Below are 11,063 nucleotides of genomic sequence, written 5' to 3'. Positions count from 1 at the left end.
TGGAATTCTTGCTGATGCTGTCTGCCGCTATTTTTCAAGCCTCTGGGTGGCCTGAGAACGCACAGCAGGAGCAGTGTGCGGAGCAGGAACAGCATCTGCGTGTGCTCCGGCGCAGGCCTGCTCAGGGCATTTAAAATTGCACAAACTCCCACTTTCCTCCGTTCCCCCTTGAGCACAGTTTTAATCAGCCAGTGGCCCTGGTCCCCGTGGGGAACGCTGGCCTCACTTTCCCTCTAAGGAGCACCACGTCCTGGGTGTGCGTGGGAGGGTCATGCGGGGTGGCCCCGCCGTCTCCAGCTTGGGCTGGCACCCGAGCCGGCTGAGACTTTATTTGAAACAAACTGAGTTCCTTTGCCTGAGCCAGCCGCTCCTTTATTCTGCATGGACGAGACCCCCCAGGAGGCCCACGCATGCGGTGAAAGGGGCCCTGAGCACCACGGGACGCACCGGGAAGGCCACCCTTCCCGTCTGGGGCAGAGCTCAAGGAGCAGGGACCTTTTGTCCTTTGGCCCCTGAGCCCCACCCCCAGCCCATACCATCAGCCTGATGCAAACAAGTATTTATGGATCTGAGTCAAATGTGGGCTAAAAGGCCCAAGGGCTCCGGACCTTGCTCCGCCGCTTGGCAGCTCCGGACGCTCAGGCCGTTTGTCTGTTGCCATTTACAAAGCTGAGGAATTAACCTGAGGGCGCGGCCACCCTCCCGCGTTTACACTCACGTGGGTGGAGGGCCAGGAGCCGAGGACACCCCTGGTCATGGTCCGTGCTCGGGACCCTGAGGGCGGACCGGCCGCTGTCATCCGGTCCCACAGAGGGCAGCAGAGGCCGCTGGCCGGCCTTTGTCCCCCTCGGCCTCTGGCTGGGCAGGAGTCTCCCGATGGGTGACACGCTCCCACCGGACCAACGACGCCTGTGTCGACACCTCAGGAACTGGGCGCAGGGCTGGCCGACGCGGGGCGGGCGTCGCTAGAGCTTGTGGCCATGTTACCCTTCCATTTCGACTGGATTTACCGCAATCCTTTTCAACCAAAGACCCGTGGTTGGCCTAGTTTAGGCTGCAGGGTAGTGATTTTTTATTCATTTAAAGACAAAGATATTTTATCTTTTCACTTTCTAATCTCATCCTGACAAAAACGCACCTTGGGACCCCCCAAATGGGCAGCGGCCCTTCCACCCACGGCGGGGTTTGTTATGTCGGTGACCCGGGGCCCCGGGGGCCGGGTCATTTGCCCCAGAGCCTGGCCTTCTGCCTGCAACGCCTGGTGCCAGGCAGAGGAGCCCGAGCCCCTCCGGGCTGGGCGTCTCGTCCGCAGGGTGGGCTCGGGGCGCCGGCCGCTCCGGGGAGGCTGGGCCCGGGTGCTAAGGAGCCGGGGCGACGCACAGGGCGGGTGGGTGGTGCAGACCTTTATTACTGCGGAGGCTGGGCGGCGGGAAGGGTCCTGAGGCTCGAGATCGCCCCACCGCTTTGCCCACCACGCGGCCGGAGAGCCCCCTTCCCGCCTGCCCGCCCTCGACCACCGGACCCTCTTCGGGGACTTCGTTGATGAAGAACGTGGCGCCCTGAGACGCAAAAACGACCGCACGGGGACAGCGAGCCAGAGAGGCGGGCAGGGGCCGCTCAGGGCGCCGCGGGCTAGGCCGAGACGGTGCCACCGGGCGGGTTCAAAATAAGATGCCGTCCCGCGGCGCGAACTCCACTGGCTTTCTCTGCTCCTGCTTCCGCTTGTACCTGGCCTTCTGGTAAAAGAGGACGATGACCGCGGTGACAATGTTGAGGAGGATGACCAGCAGCATGAGCCAAAACGGGTACCCGTAGCTGTGGCTGGTCCCTCTGTGAGTGGCAGGCGGGTACCGGGGGTACAGCGCCTGGACCAGCTCTTCCGCGGGGTGATTGGCCTGGACGTTCCCCGCAAACAGCGCCATGGTCAGGACAGCGAAGGAAGCTGGGAGGAGAGGGGACTTCGTAAGTGACGTGGAACCAGCCCCTCTTCCCTCTGGCTCCCTGTGGGCAGGTGGCCCCCGCCCTGGGGCACAACGACCCGGGGCATCTTCGCGCACAAAGCCCCCCGCAGGTGGAGGGTGGGCAAGCGGGCTCACTGGCTTCTCCCCCCGGGAGCCCGTGGGAGGAAAGGGAGGAAAGCAGGGGTCCCCGAGGCTCGGGGGAAGGCCTGGCTATCCCAGCGCCGGGGTCAGAGGAGGCCGGACTTGAAGCCAGAGACCGGCCTCGGCCCCAGGCCCGTCAGGACAAACTCCCTGACCCTCAGGGCCTCGGGTTGTCTTCGGCCCCCCGCAGCCTCTCTCTGTGTCAGAACTCGCCCCAAGCAGGGAGAGGAATGTGCCCGACTCTCTCTGTCAAAGTTCTTTGTTGGGAGAAGCAGGTGGGAAGGAGGGAAACCTGCAGGTTCCTTTTTCCATGTTTTCCTCCAAAAACACCCATCGGGCCTCTGCCAACGGCAATCAGTTTACACTCAGCTGTGGAGGGAAAAGCCAGCCTCGGGGAAAGCAGGGCTCCCTCTGGCTGAGGTGAGGGATGGGCTTTGAACCCGGAGGCCGCAGACCTCCATCCGGTCCTCCTCTCTGCTGCGACCACCCGACTTTCCTTGAGGACCCACCCAGCCCTAGCCCCAAGGTGGACAGGGGTTCTCGGCCAAGGGATGGGTCAATCCATGAATTCAACCCTGCAGGCCGTGGAGGTGGCTCCAGGGAGAGGGAGAGGGCTAGTCCAGCGAGAATCAGGTTTGGGGGAAAGGAGTCTTTTCTCCTGGGGTTGTCTCAGTGGCGGTGAGCAGGGAATGGCTGGGACCAGCACCGCCCTTCAGAGGACCAGCTGGGCTGCTGAGCGACGGAGGGGTGCTGGGACATCTAGAGACAGCACACGGGAGGGAAACAGAGTTCTGACGGTGTGAGCTGACACCCTGAGCCAGCTGTACCTGAAGCCCCTGCTTTCCTTGACTCCTGAATTACATGAGCAAAAATTAGAATTATCTATTTCTCAGCCTGGCAATGAGTGCCAGTGAGCCTCGCCTTTGGTTTGGTGGATGGAGGTGAAATATAGTCATAGGAATGGCCTGGGAACCCTGGTGCTTGGGCGAAGATAGGTGAGCTTGTGACCAAGCCCCTCCGCCTCGGCCCCAGCTCCACTGTGAGCCTGGGCAGCAGGGAAAACCCCGTGCAGGGCCCTGTGCCTGGCCCAGCGTGGATGCCCCCTGAACTCGGGGGTGGATTGTTTTTTCCACCAGGCAGTAAAAGCACAGAGAGAAAGGAAAGGGCTCGTTATGTGTGAATGTGGCTGGAGCAGCTGGGGGGTGAGCATGCATGTGGCCACCCATGCAACTTTGCTGGGGACGGTCCCAGTGCCACCTGGGGTCCCTGGTTAATGGTTTGGTCAGTGAGTTGTGTGGGTCTCTGTCATATCCATGCTGTGCTGGGGGGCGGATCACAGATCCCCTCAAATATTAGCCAGAAAAGGCCACCGTGGAAATATTTACGAGGCTCGAATCAGGCAGTGCTCCGCTCAGAGCCCCTCCTCCCAGAGCACGCACTCCAGTCACAGGACGGAACTTGGCCTCTCCTTCAGCCACCTGCCCCAGGCCAGCGTAAGATCGGCCCCCACAGGAGGACAGGGGGACGCTGCCCAGGGTGCCTCCCCCAGGCTGCCTGGCACCTGGATTCTGGAGCACCCCTCCTGTGCTGGAAAGGGGCCGGCCTGCGTTACAATGCACCACCTGGAATTCACAGGTTAGCAGGGCAGGCCTCTTCCGCTCCTTTCTCGAGACCAAGCTCCCGTGTGGAGCAGGGGGAGAGCAGGAGAAAGCTGGCTGCCGTCAGGGGCAGAGAGGGACCCACGGGCCACGCCTCTGGCCAGAGTTGGTGTCCACAGTGCCCCTCGAAGCCACAGGGAGAGGCAAACCTACTGTGACTCAAGCTGGGATTCTCCTCCTCTCCGGGCAGCAGTCCCCACCCCAACACCGTGCCCACAAGCAAATAAAATAGCCTAGCAACGCCGCACACCAACACCCTGGGCTCACAGGTCACCCACAAAAGGGCGTTGGCACCAGATCCTCCTAAGTGACAATTTCTGTTGTTCTCTGTGGCACAATCATGCAGATGTTATGTGGCAACAAAAAGTAAATAAGTATTTATGTGTGCGTGTGTGCATATGTGTGCGTGTGTGTGTGCGCATGCATGTGTGTGCTGGCATGTGCGTGCATGTGTATTTGTGCGTGTGCTCCTCTGTACGTCCCGTGGAACCTAGTTTGGAGTCACACACACAGCAGGAGCCCAGTGACTGTGTCATGATTGCTGTGTGTCTCGTTTACCCCTCACATCGACGCTTGAAAGCAAAGCCTGGTGCATGTCGTGTATCTTAACTCCTAACATGCCCTCCTCGCGCCTCTCCTTGCCTCTCGCCGGTGCATGTAATACAGACTCTTATTTCCAGAGATGCTCATAAATGCTGTAAATATGCAGACATAGCCCCAGCCCTGGCCCAGAGCGGGCCTCCTGCCCTGCATGGCCCACTGTGCCTGGGAGGGAGGCGGGAGCAGGGACGGGCGAGTGCGGGCCCCGGCCACTCACCGCAGAGCCCGTTCCAGGTGTAGAGCCCCAGCGGCCCCAGGAACGTCTGGTAGGGGTTGCTGACGCTGTTGTAGAAGCTGAAGCCACAGCTCAGCAGCGAGGCGCACAAGCTGAGGGCCAGGAGCAGGATCGCCACCGCGTGCAGAGCCTTGGGGGCAGAACCGTCCAGTTTCTTTAAAACTGAAATAAAGTTAGGTGAGTACATAGTGCAAAGTACAAATACCAACTCCAGGCCGAGGCTGCGCCACGAACGTCTGGCTTTCCTGCAAATCCTTCCCAGTACATACTGGATCAGAGACCGTTAGTCAGGCGGCATCCCTCTGGCCTGCCTGGACGGGAGGGAGTGGGACCTGGGGGTCCCCACGGTTCCCCTCCAGGCAGGTCTTTAAACCTCAGGGTGGAGGTGGAGCCACAGTGGTTCAGATTATACGAACCATCCCAATTTTAAAGTCCCCCAGGAAAGCACCTGTGCCCATGAGGATCCCATAACCCCCGAGGTTCCCGTGGTCACTTCTGTGTGTGCAAACTGAGATGATACCACACTCCCCGACTTGGCTTCCTTGGAGCCAAAGGAACCCCAAACCCCTGTAGCTTGAATGAGGAAGGTGGCCCCTGGGTGAACCATCAGATTTCTTTCTGAGCTAAATTCTTCAGCGTTCTAAAAAATTTTATAAAACCTGCCTGTTTCTTAGGTGCAAAGGAGCTCCAGACATGACCGTGCACTTCCATCAAATGGAGCCCCGGCCGTTGGCCATCAGCTCCCACTTTGCTGTCAGTTTCTAACCACACCTCCCCCTTCCTGTTCTCCGGTTCCCCTGCTCACTCCTTTATTTACAGCACAGGGTGACCAGCACAGAGGTGCAGCCCCACACTCCACACCTGCACCCCAGCCACGCCTGCACCCCAGCCACGCCTTGGTAAGCCTCTCCAAGGCTGCCAGTGTGTTAGGCCCTAGGAGATGCCACCACATCATATCGAGTTTATTTTACCAGGACCTGCTGTGACAGCCACAATTTGGCTACTTAACAGAAAACAGAAACTTCAGGATGGAAAATGTCCTGGGTCCTGGGCGCCTGGAGACTCCCTCTGCTCTATGCACTTACTAAAAGCTGTCAATGGAGGCTCATTTGCAAGCGGGAAACATTCCACTTCTTCCGAGTAAATTAGAAAGTGACAGTCAGGGTGAGCTTTGCTTCTGACAGTAAGACCCACAGACACGATTTTTCCGGAGGGAGTCTGCTTGGAGCCTGAGGACTCACTCTCCTGTGGGTTCATGTGGCGATCCAACTTCATGTGACTTCCCCCTTTTAAAAGTATATTCCAGCCTCTGAATTCTCTGCCACGCAGGTGTAACAGCTGCATCTTCCCGCCCCGGCCTGATTCAGAACTCAGACAATGAGAGCTGCAAATTCAGAGAAAGTTAACAAAAATGAAACAACAATAAACCGCAGAGCATCTGACAGATGCTCTCTGCCTACAAAATTAGCAAATACATTCCGTTCTTTCTTTCTTCCTTTTCGGGGCCAAGCTCTGGAATCAGGAGAACCACCTCTCAATGGGCACTAATTGCCTGGCAGCCCCGGAGAGAGGCCAGGACTCCGCAGCTGGGGGTGGGCCGTGTGCAGAAATGGGGTCGTCCGGACATCCGGGCTCCTGGTGAGCGGGGATTTAACCCTCAGGACCCACATGCCATCTGGCCCTTCTACCTCTGGTTACCTGTAAGTCCCCCGAAACCAAGGGAAGAGCAGTGGCTTTGTGGGTGGGAACTGTCTCTACCCCTCCCCCCGCCCCTGGTCCCCAGGGAGCAGGACCTGGTGAGCTTCTCAATCCGTGGACCTCAGTGTACCACTGGAGGAGCTCGGTAAGGCCACAGATCCCAGAGCGTGGGGTGTCCCAGCTGGTGACCCCTACGCTTGGGGAGAAGGGTACGGCTACGCCTTTTCTGCCCCCTGAAGCTCCCCTTCCCTCTGCGGTCACGTCTCTGGGGCAAACGGTAAGTCCCTCCTCCCCAGAAACATATGGCAGATGGGTGAGGTTGGGCTTTTTGTAAATTCTGAAGGAAAATCTCCCTGGTTCTTCTTGCAATTAATTGATTTTCGCAGCAGATTCTCTCTCTCGGGATTATTTTTGGCCTGGGCTGATAGTACAATTCGGAGCTCCCAGAGGACGAATGGGTGGGTGGAGGAGAGGCCGTGGGGGGGGGGGGGGAAGCTGGATTGGGGTGAAACTGCTCCTTGCTGTCGTTTGCCCCGCGGTTCCTGTGGGGTGTTGGATTTAACTGACGGGGGGTCTTTCTCTAGAAAGAATAGATGGTGAGTCCACCAAGGCCGGGAGCTGTGTGCAATTCTGTGTCCAGGCTCCTCCTTCACACAGCAGCTGCTCGGGCAGCTGTCCTTGAGCTGAGATTGAACATCCAGAGCTTTCGGCACAGCCAGGGCCCCGTGCTCGCTGGGGGCACGGAGGGCCTGTCGCTCTCCACCTGGATGTTGGACAAGCTGGGTGCCTCCGGATGCGGCGGGTAGGCCTCCGGGTCAGCTGAGCCGCTCCAGTGGTCGGGTTTCACGGGCCTGGCTCACTCTTTTCCCAGCGATGGACCTGGCGTTGACTGAATTCTTTTGGCACCTGCAATCAGCCATTGTCACTTGGCTCTGCTTTTTCCAGCCCAGGCCCACAGCCCCAGTCGGCACAGTGCGATACACCCTCTGCGGAGACAGAACCGAGCTCTGCGATATTCGTCACTCTTTGGAGACTTTCAGTGTGACCTTGGCCCAGCCGAGCTGACACGGGTAACTTCGCAGACGGAGAAGTCAATCCGTCACTGCTGGGCAGATTTTCCCGTGCTGCCAATGACAGAATTCTGACTCAAAATTAGCCCCGTGTGGTCACGTGACACCAGCAGGAGAGCGGCCCTGTCTCACTGTGACGCTGAAGTTCTGTCCTCTGGGAAGGACCCGCGGGGCTGCAGCAGCCAGAGGACACCACGGCATACGTGCTAGTTACAGGCCTTTTCCCATCTTCTCCAGAGAGCTGTGCATGAGTTTACCGGTTGCTAAAATCACCAGCAGTGAGGGTCCCCCAGCTCTGATATCAACCAGAGCAGCTGTGTAGCACCTGCACCTGCACCTGCTCCTGCACCTGCACCTGCACCTGCTCCTGTACCTGCACCTGCCCTGGTGGGGGCGTGGCTCACCTTCTCACCTGGAGGCTCACAGTGACTCCAGAAGGTTGGGATGTGGCTCCTGGGGAACAACAAATCAGAGGAGAGAACCAGGCAAAGCAGGTTCCAATGTCCCACCTTCTCGGAGCCCCCACGTTGCATGGGGTGCCCACTTGGTCCTGCCACCTTCAGGGTTGTCCTGCCACTCAACGCCACAGAACTTCCATCACCCACGGGGCTGTAGGGCCTGGCTCTGACCTCCCCTTGCCTCCTGGCTCTGACCTTCCCCTGCCCCCCCTGAGCCTCCCAGTGTGCAGGTGGGTGGGGCGCTCATGAAGCCATTTGTCACAGATCAGAATCATTGGTTCCAAGCAGACGCCGTGACAATCAGAACTTCACAGGGCGCTAGCTCATATTAAAATATCTAAATGAGTCGGGAGACTGGGAACCCAGTACACTCTCTGGTTTTGCAAATGCTGTTCACGTGGCTGAGTGTGAGTGAATCTTTGAGAGTTTCGGTTTCCAGCAGCTGCACCGTGAACACCCCTCGTTTCCCTGTGAGCCGAGGCTGGTCCCGCTGAGGCTGTGGGGGACACGACGCTTCTGCTCGTACCTAAAAGCAAATTTATAACTTGGAACTATAACCATATTGCTCTGGATTTAAGGAAATCATTTCATTAATAAAGTCACAAACTAGAGCTGGAGCCTCGGGCGCGCCCCAGGCTCAACCTCCTTCCCGTAGGCAGCGGGAAGGGACTCAGTGCAACATTGTATCAGGCAGGGAATGGCGCGCATTCACCTGTCAGGAGGAAAAGACGGGGTAACACCCGGGACACCCGCGCATGCCGCTGTGCAGAGTGAAACCCGTGTAGGGCGCTAAATAATTCGCAAAGGCAGCTTTCATAGTTAGAAAACGTAACGGTACATATTCAGACTTCAAAAGTCAAAGAAGGAGCTAACTTACCATTCTCCATGAGTTTTTATTTTCCACCCATTAAGAGTAGGGCATGATCATGTAAGAAATCAGAGAAAAATTTAGGAGTTCCTGCGAAATATAGAATTCATGGAAATCTAATATTATGTCCAACTACAATGGATATTTTGGGGGTAAAAATGGAAACTCAAATTGGTTAAAGAAATGTACTTGAGAGACAGGAATAAGAAATGGACCCCCTTGCCTGGCCGGTGTGGCTCTGTGGTTGAGAGTCACCCCATGACCCAGGAGGTCACGGGTTGGATCCCCAGTCAGGGAACAGGCCCGGGTTTCTGGCTCAGTCCCCAGCAGGGGCCGTGCAGGAGGCAGCCGGTCAGTGTGTCTTTCTCATCGATGTTTCTATCTCTCCCTTCCCTTCCTCTCTCTCTCAAATCAACAAAAACATACTTTAAAAAAGAAAGAAAGGCAGGAATGGACTCCGTTTTCCACTTCATCTTTTCCTTGGATGGCCACTAATGAAGTTCTGGACAGAGGCTGTTGATGCAACTGAAAATCCACGCTCCATACGGTTAAAAATGATGTTCCTGCCGACGGATACCAGGTTGCTGACGCATAGTTTCCCTCAGTCATTTACGTGTCAATAAACTCACTAGCGTCACTCAAACAGCCTCTGCGACAGTGATTCAGACCGTGGTGCCAACAGGCACAGCCGGAAGGGAGGAAGCAGAAATAATGACACCACTGGCAGGAGGTGTGAACAGGTATTAAAATATTAAATATCAAAGGAGAGGAGGGAGGCCTGTCCAGCCACCTGGACAATTTATAGTTTATCCTGAGGACCACAGTGAGCCATTAGAGGGTAGCAGGAAAGAGAGTGATTAGATTAGCAGTTTAGAAAGCACGTTGTGAAGAAAGGGCCTGAAGCAAGCCAGGCGGAGACAGAGATATGTTAGAGGAAACCAAGGAAGGGCTGGGGGTGGCCCGGACTCACGTAGCAGCTCTGAGGATGGCAGGAAGCAGGAAAGTTCAAGAAATGTTAAGGGGGTCGGATGCGAGAAGTCGGCGGTTTGTCAGCGGTAGGTCGCCCCTCCCAACCAAGTGATACGCTTGGGAAGAGCAGGAGATCTGCAGTCTATGTCCTGGTGCCCCACTAAGTCACCTGCGGTGCTCACCTGTAGATCAGGTGTTCAAGAAATATTGGTTGAATTAATAGAAAAAATATTAAATGTTAAATATGAACAGATATTAAAATATTGGATGACATGAGTCTCACCCAGTCAACTCAATCTCACTATCCCCGTTCCAATCCATCTCTCACTTACCTTCAAAGTACTTGTCTGTCTCCCCAAGTCCGTGTTCCAGAACTTGCTTGCTCTGCCCACGAAAGAGTCCATAGGTGACGACAATGGTGCCGTTGGAAGAGCTGTCACTGATGGCGATGCTGCTGCTGACCCACTCCTGGGCCGCCATGATAGCGCAGATGACCACGAACGCCCCGAAGCTCGTGAAGGAGCTCGACAGGAACATCAGCGTTTTCTGTGTTGAAGGCATTTTTCCGGGTAAACGATGGTCCTAGGGAAAAAACTATGTACCTTTTCCTAATATCTTTGGACCTTATCATTTGGAGCCCAGAATTTAGAAGCGGAGCCTACTACTTTGTTGTAAAATATAAGAGCTGGCTCTTCATCGGAAGGGTTGTACTAATGCGCCTTGGACCATGGACATGGCCATAAAGATTTACAGCAGCTGGACTTTGGTCCGGAGTAGGAGGTTGCCATGGGTACAGCCAACCAGCGGGAACACGGGGGCGCGATCTTCCCAAGGCTTCCTCCGTCGCACGATTAATCTGTAACCCTTGTCAAGGGCCACGGGAGCGAGCCCAGCCCCACGGCCGGACAGGGCGGGACTAGAACTCCTAAATAATGAGGGAGCGGAGGGCCTGGACCCCCAAAATGTTGCTGATCCTAAGCAGCCAACAACATAGGGTCTCAACTCACTCACAAATTGCTTTACTGGTTAAAAATTGGACCATAACAATGATTCCAAAAGGAAACCCTAAGCAGAGCCAGCCTTCGCTAATGGTACCATGTAGTGGCCTTTTGAAAATTGTCATTGAACATCTTGAAACTGCAATTTTTTTATTTCTTCTTTGCCAAGGAGTAAGTTTGTAAAATTATTATATGGTAGCACTGTTTCTATTTTCAATTTCTACTTTTTGATGATTTTGATAAAAGAATGTGGTCTTACAGTATTTACTCTTTGGATTTTATTGTTGGGGTGTGTTTTTTCGGAGTCTGTTGACAAGCCGTTTTTATAAATGCTTACATTTTATACCACTCGATACTATTCAATTTTATGGGTTCATTATCATTAATTTAACAATGTTCTACTTTGG

General features: G+C 55.7%; 1 protein-coding gene across 2 annotated transcripts; it reads right to left on the bottom strand.

Annotated features, from left to right (window-relative positions):
* Nucleotides 1-348: 348 nt before the first annotated feature.
* CLRN3 (clarin 3) lies at nt 349-10,387 on the bottom strand. Of its 2 annotated transcripts, none has more exons than XM_081158153.1 (3): nt 9,991-10,387; nt 4,578-4,757; nt 349-1,942 (listed from the first exon to the last, which is right to left on the bottom strand). In XM_081158153.1, the coding sequence occupies exons 1-3, from the start codon at nt 10,217-10,219 to the stop codon at nt 1,662-1,664; spliced, it is 690 nt and encodes a 229-aa protein (XP_081014279.1). In that variant the 5' UTR covers nt 10,220-10,387; the 3' UTR covers nt 349-1,661. The 2 variants fall into 2 exon arrangements, with proteins under 2 accessions (XP_081014279.1, XP_081014280.1); XM_081158154.1 differs by lacking the exon at nt 9,991-10,387 and adding an exon at nt 5,681-5,886 and having other exon boundaries at nt 360-1,942.
* Between the last annotated feature and the right edge of the window lie 676 nt (nt 10,388-11,063).

This window comes from Miniopterus schreibersii (genome assembly GCF_964146895.1).
Source record: "Miniopterus schreibersii genome assembly, chromosome: 14".
Classification (NCBI taxonomy): Eukaryota; Metazoa; Chordata; class Mammalia; order Chiroptera; family Miniopteridae; genus Miniopterus; species Miniopterus schreibersii.
Note: the sequence above shows the minus strand (reverse complement) of the source record. Positions and strands in the feature narration are given on the sequence as shown.